Consider the following 20,000-nt stretch of genomic DNA (forward strand, 5'->3'; position numbering starts at 1 on the left):
ATACCAAGCAGGTGAGTTTTTGACGTGTTGCTCCGCACTGCGACTTGAGTTGAACGTCTATCGAAAAATCAACTTCTTGTCGCAGGTAAACAGCTCTCGCGAATAAAGCACCGTATACCAATGAAAACTAATGGAAGCACACACAAGGCTTATTGTTTCTCTGTACTGGCCAAAGTGGAGCAATAGCAATTACCTAATTTCAGAACTCAAGGTGAACTTGACGTGGACTCCAAAACTGTTCCTGTTTGGAGCCACCTCTGTGACACCAAATTTTGAAACGAAAAATCGGGCAACTTGGAGGCAACGGGCCAACACAAAGGAGTGGCTCAGGTCGATCAACTCTGGCCTCAGAGCAAACTTCAACACGCCAGCTTCCTTCCACAGACATATTTTGAGTGAGCAATCCACACTCATGATCGGTTTAGGTCTACACAATTTTGCCTGTCAAATCGGGGGGAAACACCCTCCTCTACATGTACGTAGTTCATGTTCGACGTATCGCTGGTGGTGCGGTTGTAAGAGCTTGTCGGAGGGTTGGGGTGAGCTGTAAAATCTTGTATGACTCGGACAGCTCGGTATGCACACCAGTTGTTTCCATGTTCCAACTTCGATTGGCACGGGGAACAAAGCTCAGCCTGTGACAGGTAGTGAATTTTGGCCCCAATTTCTCGTTTTTTTGGTCTTCTTTATTATTTCTCAAATGAAGCGGAATCTTGCTCACGCTACCAGTTTGCCATGAAGACTGTAAAAGTAGCGATAAACGATCACTACAGTCCATTTCAAAACTATAGACGCGTACCTAGGCAAAAACCGTTATGCCAGCATCTATACCACATAAAATCTGTGATCACTTTGTGCATAAATTTTTCCAAATTGGGCGTCTGTTATCCAATCCTTTAGAAACTATATGAGAGTAATTGTGGAGCGATCCTGAGCAATATTCCGAAAACTATTCTCAAAAAGTTCCAGCCAAATTTGAAATATTTCAAAAACCCTACGCGTCTATAGTTTTGAAATGCACTGTACTTTCTAAGTAATGAGAAGATATCAACTTCACAAGCTGTGGTGAACCTCCCGCTGACCATGACCATGAACATGGCTGTTGTTAGTCTTGCAGCATTATACTTGCGATACAATTGCTGCGTTTTCTTTCAGCAGTCTACTTGTTCTATGTCTTCCTTGCCTTTTCTCCTTTCCTTTTGGCAGTTATGGATGTGCAAGTGAAATTTCTGTGGAGAAACTGAACATCGCCAGGTTACCAAAGCTGCAAGCTTTTTCTATGATCCACTTGCGCCTGTCTAACGATGAACGTGAGTATTCACTCTGGTTTTTCTTATTTTTTCTTATTTTCCATACACATGCACACGCTCAAGTATCCACCCATATCCACTCGTCCATATCCACTTTTCTATGCAATCACGTACATGTTCCGCGTTTTAACCGTCCGTGGTCAGACAGATGATCCGTCTTGGTGCCACATTTGGCACAGTAGTGCATCGATTGCCCTGTGGGCAGCATTGTAACCCTGGAAATATTCAAGCACAGTCCAAGAATAGCAATACAGGGGCTTTTTCGGGACATATTTCGCGTCATTGACCTCGCACCCAGACATATGACCAAGTAAACCTATTCATCACTTTGGTGTATGATTAAACAACACCACTACTTGGTCCGCCCAGTTAAAATTGGCGCTTATCTTCACACTTGTCTCAGGAAAGAAATACTAATATTTGAAGCAAGCCACAATCACAAAACACTATATACATGATTATTTACATGTCAGTAAGCAACTCAGTCGAAAATTCAAGCAAGTTACACATCCTCCTCGCCACTATCGTCGCTGGAGGAAGAGCTCAAAACGTACGATCCGGACAACTGCTGCACGGGTCGTTTCATAGCTTGTTCCACTTCTACTCGTCTCGAATCACGCTCAAAGGCAGTGCGTGCCTGTCACCTTCCCATCAGAAGCTGAGTGAGACTGCCCGCATGTTGACTGTAAGTGTTATCCCCGTTCGTAGCAATAATGCGACTTTGTTTGAGACAAAAAGGCAACGCCATATCAGTGTCCTTTTTTCAAATCGCCTCTTGCGCTTGTCGTACTTGCTGATCAGCACCCGTACCCACGCGAGCCGCTGGTGCTTGTACATGCAGCGCAGTGATAGCTTCCGCGCTTGATGTAGCACCTGTGCGTACTGCACCTACAACGCCGTGCACCAGGCTTTTCGGCTAGTTTCCTGAAAGTCCTTTGCACGAGTGTTTCTCTCAGGACTTGGTGTTTCCTTTGATTAGCTCCTTTGCCCTGTCCTCTGTGAGCTTCAAAGTGTGTCCGCCGGATTGGTCTCACTTACTGGAGACATCGACATGAGCTGCAGTTTCTTCGTCAGCGATTTGCTGGTGATAGCCCTTCACTAGGCGCTGTACTGTGCAAGCACTGAAATTCAAGCTCGCGAAGCGCTTTTTCAGCTTTTCTAAACCTCCCCGGGGTAAACAATCCTTGCCATCAGACAGCTGGAAGTAGACAGAAACTGTATTCTCCATCGCTCTGAAATGCGAACATCCTGACCTATTTTACGGACTCGAGCGGAGGTTGCAGTGTTTTCTTGCGCTGACGGAAGTGTTCGTCGGCGGCAGCTCCGTCAAAAAGACTCAAACGAACCGATCGCAACTTCTGTGATGGTTTGTGCTGCCATGGCGTCGGATGCAATGGTCAATGGTCATGTTCGGATGGTGAATCGGTGGTTCCATGCCGTGTGGCACAGGCAAAACACCAAAAAACCAAGTGAGAAGATAAGCGCCAATTTTAGCTGGGCGGACCAAGTAGGTCCCTCGAAAAGAAACTTTCTTCCTATGTACCTAAAGAACGTGCAAACCACCTTCCTCTACTCATCATTGCCACTGAAGCACTTGCCTTTTGACGCTGCCTTCAGCTTTGGAAAGAGGAAGGATCACTTGGGATCTAGAATGGTGCTTTAAAAAGGACTGTTAAAACAGTCCTTTTGGGATTGCTGTGGCCTATCTCTTTTCGCACTCCCTTTATACTGCATGAGGGTTTATCTTTGCTTTTGTTTCACTATATCGTATCCAGAGTGCCCGAAGGAGTTCCGAGAGTGGTTTGCTGAGCTGAAGCAGTGGGCTCAGAACCTGAACAAGAGCATAGTGGAAGATGAGGTTCGACAAGACCATCTGCAGCTGTGCATCGATATGTGGAGGCCACTGTCTGGGTTCTATAAAAATGTAGGGCTCGACTCTCTCTTGTCTGAGGTGGAGGTGAAAGATAAGCTCACCACCCTCGAGACTACAGAGGATGCGGTTGATCATCTGCTTGTATGGCGGCCCAAAGGATCGACACCGGAGAAGTGAGAACTATACTGCTTGTTGTCCACCGGTCACTGTACACGTGTACATGTATATCTTTTCTTGACATACATCTGTCTCCTGGCCTGCAACCCACACATCAGATGCATGATGCCTGCACTATTCACTGTATTTCTTGGGCCCCACCATGTTTCAATATCCTCTCGCTTGTGAACTTTGCAACAAGTTGTAGTATGTAACGATCTGTTCATCCAAGTGATTACAGCAGAGCATTCGCTTCTTGACAGAAAGATTGCTGGAGTGGATTAATAATACTACTAATAGTTACAGTTCGCATGTCACTCATGTGCTGCGCTTGCGTAGTTGTTCTTATCTGCTATACGTTCTAACAATATTAAGATGCGTTTTGTTGGCTCTTCTGCCTGGATTCTATTGACATATGGAGTGGATTGTAAGAAAAGAAAGGAAAACTCGAAGTAACCCGGGTTATTGGACTGGTATCACATACCCTAGCTCTAGAGCTCTCTAGAAAGTTTTCAGTACCTCAAGTAGATAGTTTTGACAGTTTATACCTTCATTTGTTTAAACTTTCCACCACTTGTTGCATGTTGGCATTGTCCTTTTGTTGTGGCAGGCTGTACTTGACAAAACAGCTGCTGAACAAATACGGTGTGGCCATTGACTCCAAGATCGAGACAGCAATTTCCCAGAATGTTGTCCTGCCAGACTGCCATGGAAAAGCTTATCATCGGGCCAGATCACGAAGGGATCGCCCTGGCTCAGCTCCACGCGCCCAGGCTTCACAAGCGGTTGCTACTCGTGCTGCAGCGGGAGACAGCAGGGAGACTATTAATAAGGTGTGTGTGTTTTATTAGCTATTCTTCTGTTGTGTCCTATGTACTTGTGGCATTGGTTGTTGTCAATGGCAATTGTTCTATTTGTCGATGAAGTGCTTGCTATTCGCAGGGTAGCATCAGTGGCGATAGCTGTGATAATGCTTGACGTTTAACGTACGGAGAAGCCCTCATGCTGTTGAAGATTATGCATCCTGAACAGTCAGCAAAGGAATAACTGGTGTCCACAATCAGACTTTGTGTTAGGGCTGTGCTCTTTTTCTTGGAAGGTTTGGCGTATCCATTCGTCATTATGCAGTTATCACTGTGCGGTCGTCATTGTGCAATAGTCTGCATGAGATTTTTGTTCAGGATTGTGGGTTATATTTCAGCACAGAATCATTCACGGTTTCCTCCTTTGATGGAATTTTGTTTCTTCCTGTTGAAGGCTCGATTCATCCCAAGCACCACCCTGCAAGAAGCCAAGGAATTGCTTGATGTCATCAGTGACTGGCTTGTCCCGGTCGTGGAGAATCTTGATGTCCTGGTGTTTTTCCATCACCGCAATAGCAGACTCTTCTCGGCTTTCCTCCAGAAAGAGCTCAACTCGGTGGTTTTAAAGCGGTCTGCAGTTGGCGCGGGAGACGTGGAAGCAACCACTCCTGATTCACAGTTATCTAGCCTGTTCTCTAATGCAGATATTTACTCATCATCTCGATCCTCAGGGTCTCCAGAAAGTGATGCTTCTAATACTAGCCATGATCCGAACGATGGCTTTTCTTTGGAGGTTGGTGGTAATATGCACTGTCCATGCACTCTACTTCGAAGCGCACATTCTAGAAGCCCTTTTTTAGACTAATGCCTGTATGTCTTCTGTCTGTCTGTCACTTTGCTTGCGTCTGTTCATATTTATTTTTATATTTTTAGAGTAGAGTAGGTGGCTTCACACTGTATTGCACAAGCCTACAAAAAAGCTGTAGGCTTTTAGAAGTTAAAGGATCACATGTATACTATGTTGTGATTCAGTTATGGATACTGCAGACACTACACGTACGAAGAGAAGAGATCCCCGGATTACGTCTTAACGTTAAGTTTGGCTCCCAAGTGTATTGAAGAGACTTGCACATGTGAAATTGCCATGGAGAGAAAGTCCACGGGGATCATGCAACTATCTGAAACACACAAGTCGTATCTCACGCACAACGCTGTTTCTGTGTGCATATCCTTTGTTCACAGGAGTTTGCCAGTGCTCTTCGTGCAACGCAAGACTGGCTGCACCGGTTTGTGACCAACAAAGCAAAGCTCAGTGATATGTACATCATCACGCAAGACATTTTCCATGCTGTCAGTGTCCAGCAAGAGTTTGATGCGTTGGTCGAATTCGAGCCATTTCAAATTGCCAATAGTGAGTCTTCTGAGCTAAGTAAATTACTCCCCGTTTGTTCGAGGCCATGTCTGAGTTTTGCTGTAAAATCCTGGGCATACATGTTTGCTGCATGTGCTTGTCTGCATGCACTGTGTAGTATGCAAGTTTTAGATCTGTGACGTAAATGAATAGCGAGTCGTCTCAGTGAGCAAGTATGCTGGTGTGATTTGACATGCAACCTATCCTGCATCATATCAATGGTCTGCTGATCTTGCCCATCGTTACATGTGGTCACCAATTGCTAGCTGTGCTCTCTACTTGTCAGTCCTTTCTATACGGCGATATGTGTTGTTGTGCCGTCCGCACCTGTGTATTTCTTCACCCTGTGTAGGATTGGAGCAAGGCAGCTCAAGTGGAGGCAGTGATGTATTGGCCAATGTCCGTTCAATGCTGGAGCTGCTGAACTACTCTGGTATTCTGATGGTAAGGCTTTCCCTATGCTAGGGCTAGGCAGACTGAATTGCTTGATTATCACCAACTTACACAACCTGTGACTTCATAAACCGCCATCATTCCTGTAGTGGAGAAAAGAGCGCACAAGTCATGAATCAGTGGACGGAATGCATGCAACACCCAGCGCTGTGATAATGTGCACATAATGACGAAACCAGAAGGAAACGATTTGGAAACACTTTTTTGAAGGCGTACTTACACTACAGGTATACTCCTTCTGTGTCTATAGTCCTCGCTCTCGTCAAGTTTCTCTTGTGCTGTTCTACTCTCATTATCGTGTGTGTGTGTGTATTCCTACCCTGCAGACTATTGTGAATGTCTGTCACCAGTACCAGCTGGAAGGCTGTCTGACTGATCCGCAGTTTCGACAGGTTCACTCCTTTGCCAAGCAGTTGTCAGAGGGTAAGTGGCAGTGCGTGTGTGTGTGTGTGTGTGTGTGTGTGTGTGTGTGTGTGTGTGTGTGTGTGTGTGTGTGTGTGTGTGTGTGTTTTGCCGGGATCAGCACAGACCCAGGATCTCGCTCACTGTCAGCTACACTGAAACATTTGCCTTGCACTAGGGCACCCTGTAAAAAGACATAATATAGTCCGTGAGGATTGCCCTAGAAAAATAATAAATACTGCTACTAGTACTGGCATCAAGTAGCGTGTTTTTACATGTCACAAAAGGTTGGGTTTTTCTAAGTAGCACGTATGCCTGCACTTGTACATGTGCCTTGTTCTCTTCCTATCTATGTCTTTGTCTCTTGTTTTCAGGTTCATTCTTTGAGGAGTTGGATTCAGGACGTGCCTCACAAGTCAAAACGGAACTGGACACATTGCTATGCGGTACCAGGCCGGAGAACCTGCAGATTTTTGCTGCTGTAAGTGGTGGCGAGCGTTCGTGTTTGGTGGGTGGATAACGTTGTTGGATGTCCTGCTACTTTGTCACTCCGTATAAGCCCAGGTTGGGAGAAGTGCAAAATATATGTCCGTTGGGTAGCAGCGTGCACTTTTCGCATGGCAGCTGATTCATTGCATCATGCACTGTATCTACAATTGTCTGTTATCACTCCTCTCCTGGTGATACAGTGAAGAAGACCTGTGTCATGTTGTTCTCATGTGCCCCCCCCCCCCCCCCCTGGATATGCGTGTTGCATGCCTATCCTGTGGGATGGTGATCCGATTCTTGCTGTGCGGAGGCGATGTTTGTTGTCAGAAGACCAATGCCGCTGCGCGTTTGAGTGCCTGATGTCGGATGTGGAGAATGAAATTGTGGTACCCACACTCAATGTGACTAACTCAACGGAACAAGTCGTTCTTCTTTCCGACTGTCTCTGTGCTCGTGTTGGTGTGCAACATGTAAGACTTTCGTTTGATAATTATTTGATAATTATTATTCTATGGTTCTGATCACTGCAGATCCAAGACTGTGTGGATTTTGGCAAGATCATATGTGAGCACAAGTTTGATCGTCCCCAAGGCAAGGCAAAGTTTGAAAGTCAAGTAAGTCCGTCACTTGCAGTGTTACCTACCTGACCCTGGCCCTTGTTAGTGTGCATTGGGAAATTTCAGCGCTAAAATATCTTTAGGTCGAAAACTATATGCATCTTCATGATGCGCATGCCATACACTTCAAGAAACTAGAACGGATCCGGAATTGAAAAAAGAAAAGAAAAGAGAATTGTAGTGTTGCGTGAAGTTTCAATTGCTTACTCCACGTTTTAGCCAAGCTCCTTGTCCTCGAGTTGTTACGCTGCGCCGGGCATGACGAGATTCTGTGTTAATTTGCACGGACAGCTCAGAACTGTCGCTTGACATCTATCAACAAACTAGCCCAAGATGCACAGTAGCAAGGACAGGGGGCCCTGAAGTTTCGATCCCTAGGGATCGAACGTTGTGTATAATTCATAGTTTCATAAGTTATACTGGTAGGTATTGAAATTTGTCCATCTGAGTTTATTGTGCAGCAATCTGATCCTGCTGATTATAGCTGGGAACAGAGAGATCCAGTGAAGGATTTCTCCGTCTCTACTGACGTTTCATGCCGAAGGTAGCATCAGGAGACGAATGTCATACAAGGGAAATACTGAAACAATTGTTCTCGTCTTCGAATTTGATGATTGTTGTTTCACTTTGTGTCCTTGTTGTGTGTGCCAGGTGAAACTCATCATGCATCAGATTGAGAATGAAGAGTACAACGACATTGTTCTGAACCACCTTACTGCCAGCTTTGTGTACATGCTGCCGTTTGTGGACAAGAGCAGCACCTTTGCTGTATTACTGAGGAAGGTTAGTGATAGATTAGATATGATTACTTCTTGTTATTATTGCTCTCTGGGTGTGCTTTTAAGTAGACCAGGTGCTTACTGGTTACTTCTCTGAGTAGAGTGTACTTTGCTATGTAAACTAAAACCTGGCATGTTTTCTGAACAAACATCATTTACAGGGAGCTGAGTTTTAATTTGTGGAGGAGTCGATGGCGTTGTACTGGTCACAGCTGTGTTGTGCTGGCTCTTTGTTGTTGGTATCATACTTCTTTTAGTGATCATTATCTTTATGATTCTGCCACGTCACGGTGGGTGCGATGTAGCACATCATAGCATCATAAATTGCATGTATATAACTGCTCCTTTGCAAACTTGCACACCATTGCATACCTGATGAGGGCAATTTTGCCAAAACGTTGTAATAATTGATTGAGAAACGAGTTTAAGTTTGCAGAGTGAATGGGAAGAGAGCGGGTCTGCTCTAAAAACCTTTTTTCTTTGTGTGCAGACGTTTTATTTTGTATCCCGTCTGAGAATTGGCCTGCTCTACATCTTGTTAGCAGTACATGCTTTACTGATTATTGTGTGTGTGTTTTGTGGCTGTGTGCATACAGGTGAAAAGCTGGCAGCCTGATATTATCCAGCATGCCATTCATCAGCTGAGGACAGTGCATGACAACATGGAGATGATCAAATTTTGGTTTTCTCGAGCGCAGGTAAGAGGAGCAGCTCGCGAACCTTGGATATTGCAGGGAGAAGAGAAATGGGCTGGCAGTTGGCCGGATCCGTACGAGGGCCTTTCTTGTAAATTGGGACAACAACAGCAGACTTCTGCAACGTTGGAAAAGCTCCCGAGTGAAATAACTTTAAAGGGGAACTCCACGAAAAAATGAAACTTTTACATCCTGTAGAGTTGCGGGCGCTGAGTCGAGTGGTCTTGGTCCGAAGTCTCTACGACAAAGCGTTCTTGAGATATTTCACTTTGAAATTGCGAAAACGGGGGAGGGGGGGGGGGGGCGCCGTGACGTCATGCGGCCATTTCGCTACGTCATCCCGGACTGCCTACGTCGTTGTGGCACGGTCTCAATCTAGGAGCACGACAGAAGACGAGTAACTAGTACGCTTGGGCACCAGGATCTCGACTCGATTGGGACTCCGACTGGTGCGATCGTGGACAAAAGTGTATAGCCATGCCCAGCCCGCAGGAATGATCTTGCTGGCAGGATGTTGCCGTCGCTGTCGAGAAGACGGCCCAAGGTTTCTTTTGTATAACAGACCTCGCAGATTACGAGATCGTAATCTTGCATTGGGCTGTGCCCACCACTGCTCTTTGAGGTTATCTCGACATGCGGAAGCCGCCAATGCCATTGACAGAAGAGTCTGACACCCTCTTTCTCTTCTTCTCTCACTCTCCACTTTACCTGTTTTCGCTTGTTGAAGGGGGAAACTCTGGAGAACGTCATTTACGAACTAGACGATATCCTGTCCTCGGGCAAGTACTGCTTCGTGTTTGGTGCACCAGCTGCGGAAGAGCTACCATTCTCCGAGGACATGGCAGATGACCAGGTTCGTTTGTGCACTGTCTGCCTAATCAAGTATGTGTAATTTGGTGTAATGAAGAAGTGTTGAGGCTTCTTGTAGTTTCATTGACCTGTAACGTTAGAAAAACAGATTTGGGTGGACACACCCATTCCACGATACGGTGCATACCGGTATCCGAACCGCTCTCAAGCTCACCATTCAGGCACATGGCCATAATAAGGAAATGGAAACAATGATACTGTGCCGGCTACATGTGGAAAGGAGCAGCTTATGGGCTGGGATGCTGAGTTACCTGTAAACCAAACCACATTGATGCGAGTAGGGTGTGCCGGAATATGCGTTTGTTTCTTATAGGCTTTTCTTCTTCTTTTTGTTTTATCGGAGACGGTTCTAGTATTTGTTTAGGCGTCCCTCGCTTCATCCATGGTCATTTTTCTTATGATATTCTGCACCAGAAAAGTGCAATACTATCCAACCCGTCGGTGGTGCACATCATCTACCGCATTGGCAGTGCTCGTCCAGTGCCCGACACTCCCAGTACAGCACTGCAATCAATCAATTTGCAGACAGACACCAGTAGTGGAGGCGACACTGGATATCGCTATGTTTCTCCAATACAAAGTCTACCCGGCCTCGTGCTACCAAGGAACCAGGCCGCAACAGTTGCGTCAAGCAATGCAGATCACAATGCTGCAGCGGCGGCGGCAGCAATGCCTGCTGTGCCTGATGACCTTCGACGTGTGATGGAGCGCCTTGGCGTAAGTATCCAGTTGCGGCACGTATGTTAGTGGTGGTGGTGGTGGTGGTGGTGAAGTGATTAAACCCTTGTTATTGTAATTCAGGTGATGCACGATACAGTAGTACAAGTCCAATTATTCCCGCAGCTATGCAGAAGACGTTACTTCAGTAACGTCTGGCGCTAGCCAGGGTCCACACAGCTTTAATTTGGTGTGTGTTTGTGTCACACCTGGCGCTATCCCGTATCTGTCCCGTACCGTACCATCATAGACAGCTGGCCACAAACAGCTGGTCACAATATTCAAATAGGGCTTCCAAATGCAAGATCATAACGTGAAGCAACTTGGAAGAATGAGTATGAATGCGAAGTGTATCGGGGAATCATCCGAATGCATGTAGGGCGATAGTGCGGGTTCGAATCCCAGGTTATGCCTTAAAAAAATTGGCGAAATGAAAATTTTATAACATCCCTATGCTTTTTTTGGCCTAGGTCATCAAGGTGGTAGACGGTGTCGTATTACCCTCGACCGTACCTGTCCCGTACCATACCGTACCATCAAAGACGGCTGGCTACAAACAGCTGGCCACAATATTCAAATAGGGCTTTCAAATGCAAAATCATAACGTGAAGCAACTTGCAAGAATTAGTATGTACCGTAAAGTACCACCAGAGCGCCCCGTCTCGCGAGAGCGCCCCACCTTGATTTTACAGCCTGAGAAAGGAAAATCGTATGGCAGAGTGCAACGAAGTGTGTACGATGTGAGAATCTTAGTGTACTAAGGTCACACTTGGCAGGTTTTTGTGTGGAGCTTGTGTCCTCTTGAAGGTACGGATTGACTGCAAAACGTGCAAAATGTGTACAAGGTTCATGTCGTATGACCTACAGACAGCAGACCACCTTCACAAGACGACCACGAAAGGATGAGATGGTGGGGCGCTCTGGCGGTACTTTACGGTACTAGTATGCGAAGTGTATCGGGGGATGCATGCAGGGCGATAGTGCGGGTTCGAATCCCAGGTTGTCTTAAAAAAAATAGGAGAAATGAAAATTTTATAACATCTCTATGCTTTTTTTTTGCCTAGGTCATCAAGGCAAAAAAGCATAGCGTAGGGCCCTGAGCTTCCAAGCTCTCTCGTTATAGCCGTGTGACAATGCTAGGATATTTAGGGTATGGGCATGCCATGCATTGAGAATAGGTTGTGAGTCCATACACACCTTTGTTGTGTTTGTACGGAAATTCCCAGACTTTGGCTCATTATGAAAAACTCTGCGAACTGTGCTAAATGACACTTAGTACTTAGCTAGTGCCAATTTGCGCCTGAAGCGGAGAGGTGGCTCTTGACCCGCCATACTTAGGGTGTTCAGTCACGTGACATGTGATTTCTTATTCTTTGGATTTTGGCACCAATTTTTTTTATTCGAAAGCTCTAGGTTTCAGGAGGATCTTGGTTAAGTTTCAGCAAAAAACAAGTAAAAGTGGCCGCGCAGTGGCCCGTTGAAGTTTTCACCCATTCACACTATGTACGCACATATTAAATAGTATGCACCCAGTGGCACACACCAGCATTTCTGCCATCCAAACCCAAAAAACAAAGTTGCTCAGATTGCTTATTTTTTCGTGTGCATGGCACTAACACCGGACAAATAAATGCTGTGAAGTCAATTTTCCATTTTTGCTACCAACTTTCAAATTTCCCCCTTAGCAAACACCATAGCAACTGTACAAAAGTCAATGTGTTACCACCCAAAAAACTAAGTTTCTCAGATCACTTAGCTTTTTCGCAGGCATGGCACTAGTAACAGAAAAGTAAATGCTGTGAAGTCAATTTTCCATTTTTGCAACCAACTTTCAACTTTCTCCTTTAGCAACCACCATAGCAACCATACAAAATACAATGACATTGTGTCAGTGTTGGTTACCTTGAAATGCTGCCCAATTGCAACTGTGCCGAAAGGGAAACACAAAGAAGATCACTGGAATTATGCAGCATTGCATGACAAGGCAAAGAGTTCATTGCTGGAGAGACAAACAGGCATGCGCCAGGATATCAAATGCAAACAAAACCACACTCATAACAGACATTACACGCTTTTAATAGCGGATAAGAGAATGCTTAAATTAAATTTGAGAATTTTCAGAGCACATAGAAGAGATTTATAATAGATCAAGCCGAAAAGCTCAGAGAAAGATACATCATGTGCGAATAATGGCTGAACGAGGACTCTTGCAGAGTGTATTCATCGTACAGTTCTGGTTCAATTGGATCGCTTTTATACATCAACAGCGCTCGCCACAGGTGAATCGTCACTGCCAGGTTCGCTGCGCTGGCGAATCAGCTTCCTCAAGTTGGACGCCAATGTTGTAACTGGGAGAGTACGGCCAGCAGAGCTCATAAAGAACAGCTCTTTGGAAGCTTTCTGCTCCAGAACGAATTTCCGAAGCTGGAGTTGTGAGCGCAATTTGCTGCTCTTCGACCAGTGATAGAGGAAATTGATGCAAGCTTTTCATCGATGTTCGTCTCCTGTGTCCACAGACCATGTGCCTCAATCTCCTTGGTCAACTGTTCTTTTCGTGCAATGGTAGCTTGATGCTTCTTTTCCTTCTCTGCCTGCTTTCTCTTGAGCTCTGCCAAGCGATGCTGTCGGATAGCGACCCGTCTGTCCTTGAACTGCAGACGGGCTGATGGAGCTGTTTGCCTAGCCACTTCAATCAGGTTGGACTGCTCAGCTGGTGAAAGAGACTGAAGCCATGAAGCGGTCTCGTTGTTGTTGAACAGAATCATACCTTCCAGAGCAACAGTGTCAGCATTAGGCTTCTCGCGAAGCAAACGGTCCAATTGTGCGAAGTCACGCTCACTGACAGCATTGGTCTTGCGAACCGAAGCAGTCTCAGCAGCTAGGCCTGGTGCACTGAGGTACTTCCCACCTGGTAAGTGGTCCACGAGGAGACGTGCTGAGAATGAAGCTAGCGTCGAACAGAGGTAAGCGAGGATCTCCAACGTGATAGCATCATACTTCTCAGATGGCTCCACGAGAGCTGTGAATACATCACACAGGGTGGATACCTTTGCATCGGGAAATGACCGTGCGCTGCCGTCAAGGAGGTCGCTTGCATCTTTGGCCCAGTCGTCAAACTTGCTACTCAATGCAGTGTAGTACTTGCCAACCTCAAGCACAGAAACATCCGGATCTTCCAGCAGACACCAGAGTGGGTTGATCACAAGCTTGGACAAGATACCAAGTGCTCGGGCACCTGCAATCAACTCTGTCTCACCCAGATCTTCTTTAACAGCACGCAAACGTTGATTGTCTCGTACACTAACGTCAACCAAAAAATGCAGCATTTTGTTGTGGAGATAATAAATACCTGCACCATTGTGGAATACAACATAAGATCTATTTCCCCTGTACTCATCAAGAGGCAATTGTGTGTTTGTCTCGGACAGGAAAGCATGAAAGTCCGCTACGCACCCCGCTGCTTCATCACCATGCTTTTCAAAGGCTTTAGTGGTACTGTAAATAAGCCGTGCTGTGTTCCCTGTCCCCTGCCATGTCCCAGGAAGTCGCCCAGCACCAACCTTCGCACCCTCACCAAAATGAGCCTTTTCCCAAACCTTTTACGCAGCTGTGCAACTATCAGCCAAGCCAAAAATGTAATGCATGCCACAATAAAAACAATTTATGCGGCTCATAGACGTGCGTTCCTCCTCACTGAACCCTTCCCAACCGTCAATAAAAAAATTCACGGTTCGGGGCCAAGTTTTCCACATCCGCAGGAACGCCACCACCCTCTTGGATCAAGGCGCAGATGCAGCTCCTAAGCGGTGGGGGAGTAGATCAGACCCACCACAAAGTGGTCAAAGACGAAAATCCCTTTCGCTGCATCCGAATTATTTACTATAATTATTTCATTTATTTTAGTGGTAACTTCTGCTTTTTGTATTCTTGAATTTATGGTTATTTGTTCTTGCTCTTTGGCAGGGTTCTGTGGAGCGCAGTTCACCTTCTTCGTCGTCAGTAGGTGGTCCCGTTGCAGCAAGGCCCAGAGTATCTGTGCGTGTACTGTCTGCAGAAGACATTGATGACTTTGTGCGCCGGCTTGGTTTTGTCGAGTCCGGCTCGAACATAGAGCATCAGCCAAAGATCAAGAAGTTTGTGGCAAGAAACCAGGCAAGCTAATAGGACAAATCTCGTGTCGTTCTTGGAATTTTTGGCTTTCATCTGTGTGCATTTCTCAGTATGACATCATTCTGATGAGGGAGGGGGACAACGGAGCCCAGTGCTTGCCACCCTTATTACTAATGTGTCCTGTATGGCGATTATACAGTACACATGTCAGGATTCTTGACTTTTTGTGCAAGCTGTGTGCATCATGGTTACTCTATCTCTGGATGGCTAGCCACTAGTTCTCATCAGTGGAGCTCAGTGTTCGGCCGGACTGATTGCAATGAAATCCAGTGAATAACAAAGCATTTCTGCAGAAGGATTATAAACACCACAGGAATAATGATGCTACCTAGAGCTACTAGTCAACCATGCCGTAACGTGTCACTTCGCAGTATCTGACACCCTCAGCTACACCTTCACCCTCTTGCCATCCTTGACTGATCCATCATCCATGCCTGTTGTTTGTCTGGTTTGCTTGCCGTCGTGCTTGAGCAGGCCATCCGTGAGGACTTTTCCCTTTGCCAGAAGCTAGCTGCGCTGGGTCATCAACGTTTTCTCGACAGGTTGAAGTGTGTCTCTGTCAAGGAAGCCAATGATGATTGGGTGAGTCTTAGTGTTATAGATGTGCTGTTTGTAGAGGTATGCATACTCTATGCACTGCTGACTGTTCAGGGATAGAAGTTCTTCTCACTTTGTACGCAGAACTACGCACACGCCACCTATGCTTCCACCCTCTGCCTTTTGTTATCTGGAATGCGATGTGCTTCACCTCTCCAGTGGTCAGTGTATTTAAAAAATAATATTATTCCTAAATTGTACCATTTTGTTGGTGTTTCAGCTGGGCTCCACACGCCTAACCCTGTCCAAGTGGAGTGAGAAGGTGGCTGAGTATCGTGAGAAGTACCCCCTGCTGGTCTTCTTCAGTGTACAGCAGACCGTCGCCATGTCCCGGTTGCTGCACAGTGAGAATGCTCACTATTGCTTCGCTGGTCTGATCCACTACATTGGACAGCTCTACTTGAATACCCTCCCAACTTGGCAGACTCTGAACTCGGCTGTGACCGTAAGTACTAAGCTGGTGGGAATAGCTATCATTGGTTTCATAACAAACGAGTTATCACAGCTGATGCCGGTATGAATTACCCGGTGCCTTGCTTATTGTACTATTGGTCTATCTAGCCGATCAGATCCTTCATCTTCATCCCCCCCCCCCCCCCCCCTCATTGCCTGGTGTGTCGTATTCTATTCTATGTCCATGTGGCTGTTGGGGTGTAATATCATGTCGCCAGCAGGCAGGTTGTGCTGTGATTGAGTATACACCACGCACACACCCACACGCGCACACACACGCACACACACGCGCGCACACACACGCGCGCACACACACACACCCACACATACACGCACACACCCACACGCGCACGCACCCCCCCCCCCCCACACACACTTGGAAGATAAAACCACTGAAGTTGCCACTCCGAGTTTCATGCCTATGGCAATGTTCAGGCAACCGCTCTGTGTGTGATACATCTGTGCCCAGTGCACCGAGCGCTATTCCAGCAGCTGTCGTTATTATCTGCAATGATACGCTACGCATGTCAGTCTTTCGTTGCGTCACCCCCTCTCCTTCTGATGATTACACTTCACATGTGCCGTGCATAATCGTATCTTCATGTCCTCCACTGTGCTGCAGACCTTGTCCAATCGCATGTCTCAAGGTTCCCTGGGATCACGTCTGCAGAATGCACCACCCATCGAAGTTGTGGGCGATTTCCTCAAGCGTTTGTCGAACGCCATCGGCGGTGACCAAGGGGCACTTAGTTTGCTACCGGGAAAGACGTCGGTGAGTAAGCAATGACAGGCTTCGCCTAACGTGGGCATGCCCCATGTGGACTCTGTTCTTTATTCTGCCGTGGGTAGTAGTAGTACTTGCATGCTGCTGCCTGTATCGTGTTTTATGATGTATGCCTGACTACCACAAGTGACTACCTCGCATTTCCTGAATTTACTAGTTTGGGCAGGTCTTGTATTATTTCTGCCTTTTTGAATTAAGCACCGCATCATTTCAAGGCTTTGTGTGTGGATTTTTCAAATTGGGTGAAACATTAGGGCTCTCAAACTGCCAGGTGCCTCGGCCATTATTCCCAACAGTATGGTACGGGCAGTCTCCGGCCACACATTTTAAACTAGTAATGGTTATGTTTGTAAGCTGTCCACAGAATGACTTGACCCCTTTAGCTGGTTAGCTACCTCTAACTGACCTGGTTGGTACATGCGTTGATGTTATTGCTGTCGGTATGCATGTGGTTGTGTTGTTTTGTCAGGCAATGAGTGCTGACTCGCCACTTCACCAAGAGCATCGGTGCATTTTGCATGTCACCTCGCCGTCAACGCCAGCTGAAATGCTGCGGCTGCTGCTCTCTATCTTCATGGCCATACCGCACTCTTTTCAGGTACGGTCTGAATATGTGTTTTTGATTGGCTGCCTCTGCATGGCGTGCTGGTTAGAGTTACTAACATTCCTAGCATTGTTAAAGAAATTCAATAGAGTTTGCTGTGTAAAACAGATCTCGTGACATGAACTGTGAGTACGCTTTTCAGTGTTTTCACACGACCTACACACTACCACATCTCCTGCTGTTTTTGCCAACTTTTTGGTACTATGTTACTGTAAACTGCCTAATATTCGCGATGGATCAATGTTTGCTATTTTCGCAAGAAGAGTGTAACGCGAATATTAACCAGCGTGAAATCAAGCTTCAACAGTGGGTGTATGTAGGTGGCCCGGTGCTTTGCGAATTTTTGCCATTGCAAACTCGCTGGTTCTAAGAAATCGCGAAAATTAGTGACGCGAATATTGTGCAGTTTACAGTAGTTGTGCGAAGAGTATAGTATAGTGAATACAGAGAGCAAGTGCCTAGACCGGGATATGAAGATGAGATGCGTTGCTCTGCTTGTGCACAGCATACTGATGGTGGGTTGATTCTCGACACACTGCTGGCAGGGTGTGCTCGTATACTTAACACTGGTGATGGGGTACTCGTATACATACTGCTGGTGATGGGGTACCTAGTACTCATATACTGCATACTGGTGATGAGGTACTCATATACATACTGCTGGTGATGGGGTACCTAGTACCAAGAGTACATAAACCAGAGTGTGCAACTCGGGATGGTTCCTGTGGGAGCGTAATCCGTGCACTACGTCATTTCTGACGGCATGGTAAGCCACAGGTACGGTGAAAAGTTGCGTCACCAGTCGCGGTGGTGCAGTTCACTGAGTTTGTCCTGATTTCGGTTTTTTGAGACGGATAGCCTGGTGACTTTACTTGTCGGTGGATGTACACAGTCACACAAAACACCGAAATCCTGAAACAGGACGTCTAAAATCAAGCAAACTTGGCTGATTTCCGGGCTATGAAACATGAAAATTTGAGCTGTACGCAAGTCGCGGCTTGGCTGACCTCATCAGGGTGACGTAGTGCACGGACTGCGCTGTTTCAGATCAGATATGCACAGTTGCACACTCTGGTTTATGTACTCTTGCTAGTACTCATAATTATACTGAATACTGCTTGGGGTGGGGTACTCATACCCTGCATACTGCTTGGGGTGGTGTACATACCCTGCATACTGCTTGGGGTGGTGCTCATACATGTATACATGTACATACCGGTGATGTGTTGCTCTGCGTGTGCACTGCATACTCAATTTGTGCAGGTGTTGCGCTGTCAGAGTTCCACCACTGAAGAGCAGCTGAGTCTCTTTCTCAGAAAGGCCTTCTTGTACACAGATGGCACATTTGTTCTGTTCGAAGTCAACAAGCTCTCTAGTGCATTGCAGGAGGTAAGTTTCCTTATGATATTCTGCTTCGGCCCAACCACATATGTGTTCCCTTGTTAGTGCCAACTGTTTTCGTTCGAATGTTCTTTCTTTCAAAACTATTTGAAGATATTTGAATGTTTGAACATGCATCCAAACACTGTTTTGCTCTTTCTTCTTGTTGGACTGGTGTTCGAAGAATGAATTCATCCTTGTTCAGATTTGTTTCCTTATCTCTATAAATAAGATGCAAACTCCCTGTCTCATGTGTTCTACTATGCCTGTTCCCCTTGATGGACACCATCGTCGTCGTCGTTGCCGCCGTTGTTGTTCCATACATATCCGACTGTGTGCATGATTGTGTTCGTGCCTCTGTGCTTGTGTGTACATGGGCATGTGTGTGTGTGTGTGTGCGTGCGTGCGTGCGTGCGTGTGTGTGTGTGTGTGTGTGTGTGTGTGTGTGTGCGTGCGTGTGTGTGTGTGTGTGTGTGTGTGTGTGTGTGTGTGTGTGGGTGGTTATGTACTACACAGTACCTGCTGTCCACACAGCTGGAGTATCACACGGCACACACCAGTGCGGTAGCACGCAATCGCCAGCCCACACGCCGAGCCCAGTTGCACTGCTTGGAGAGTGGCAAGTCCATGCTGCAGGATGTGCCCTGGGTGCGCACTGTGCGCTATCAGGTTAGGACGTATGCGTGTGCTTCGACATGTGTATATGTGTGTGTAAAGGAAACGAAGCTTACCATCGTCATCAGCAGCCTCATAATTACAAAATAATGGCAATGAAAAAGTTTGGTGACAGTTCCCCTTCAACTAAGCATGCCAGGAGCTGTCCCTTCATCGGCGAGGTTGCTGTAGTTGTTTCAGCACTTGTTCTTTTGTGCTGTGTTGTGTTCCCACTTATAGTCTGACCAGAAGGTCCTGAGTGATCCAGCCTGTTTTGACGTGTGCACTGTGAACAAGACCGACATCAAGAATGTCCATGTGGTATATGGCGATGCAGGTAGGATACCGGTATACTCATGATGTGACTGTTACTTGTTAGGCAGTGATATACCATCAGCAACTGCCAAGGAAATGAATGCCCTGTGCATGCTCCAGGGATGCTCCAAGGACGGGTGTCTTGATCCGCTTTAGGATAATGCTGTACATGTATTTATTATTAATATTTGTAGTGATTCCGTGAGCACTATTGGGCAATCTCGTCATAATTTTTTTGTTTTCTCTTTTCCGCTGCATATTGTTGTGCTGACTGGGTTGCAGGTAGTGGAAAGTCACACTTCATCAAGTCTCACATCAAACAGCACAACTGTAGTGAGTCACTGACCATTGCCGTAAACGAGGCATTCACCGCTACTGCCGCCATCAAGAAGCTCAGAGCTCTGCCCCGGGTGGAACTGGCCAGCATCTACTTCAACATAACAGTAATTTCTCAGGTATGCCCTACAG

The 20,000-nt window shown here is 46.4% G+C and overlaps 1 protein-coding gene across 1 annotated transcript in view; it reads left to right on the top strand.

Moving 5' to 3' along the window:
- The window catches only part of LOC135805796 (uncharacterized), a 103,869-nt gene that overhangs the window by 18,023 nt on the left and 65,846 nt on the right, over positions 1-20,000 (top strand). The window contains exons 20-41 of the mRNA XM_065319898.1: positions 1,207-1,310; positions 3,086-3,356; positions 3,950-4,172; positions 4,597-4,935; positions 5,385-5,553; positions 5,906-5,997; positions 6,333-6,429; positions 6,783-6,889; positions 7,428-7,511; positions 8,166-8,297; positions 8,890-8,991; positions 9,716-9,841; positions 10,273-10,575; positions 14,539-14,727; positions 15,220-15,327; positions 15,563-15,787; positions 16,418-16,567; positions 17,049-17,177; positions 18,447-18,572; positions 19,080-19,232; positions 19,458-19,554; positions 19,815-19,987. Of these exons, the coding sequence (XP_065175970.1) occupies positions 1,207-1,310; positions 3,086-3,356; positions 3,950-4,172; positions 4,597-4,935; positions 5,385-5,553; positions 5,906-5,997; positions 6,333-6,429; positions 6,783-6,889; positions 7,428-7,511; positions 8,166-8,297; positions 8,890-8,991; positions 9,716-9,841; positions 10,273-10,575; positions 14,539-14,727; positions 15,220-15,327; positions 15,563-15,787; positions 16,418-16,567; positions 17,049-17,177; positions 18,447-18,572; positions 19,080-19,232; positions 19,458-19,554; positions 19,815-19,987 (3,499 nt within the window). The remainder of the gene's footprint in view (positions 1-1,206; positions 1,311-3,085; positions 3,357-3,949; positions 4,173-4,596; positions 4,936-5,384; positions 5,554-5,905; positions 5,998-6,332; positions 6,430-6,782; positions 6,890-7,427; positions 7,512-8,165; positions 8,298-8,889; positions 8,992-9,715; positions 9,842-10,272; positions 10,576-14,538; positions 14,728-15,219; positions 15,328-15,562; positions 15,788-16,417; positions 16,568-17,048; positions 17,178-18,446; positions 18,573-19,079; positions 19,233-19,457; positions 19,555-19,814; positions 19,988-20,000) is intronic.

Source organism: Sycon ciliatum, chromosome 1, assembly GCF_964019385.1.
Source record: "Sycon ciliatum chromosome 1, ocSycCili1.1, whole genome shotgun sequence".
NCBI lineage: Eukaryota > Metazoa > Porifera > Calcarea > Leucosolenida > Sycettidae > Sycon > Sycon ciliatum.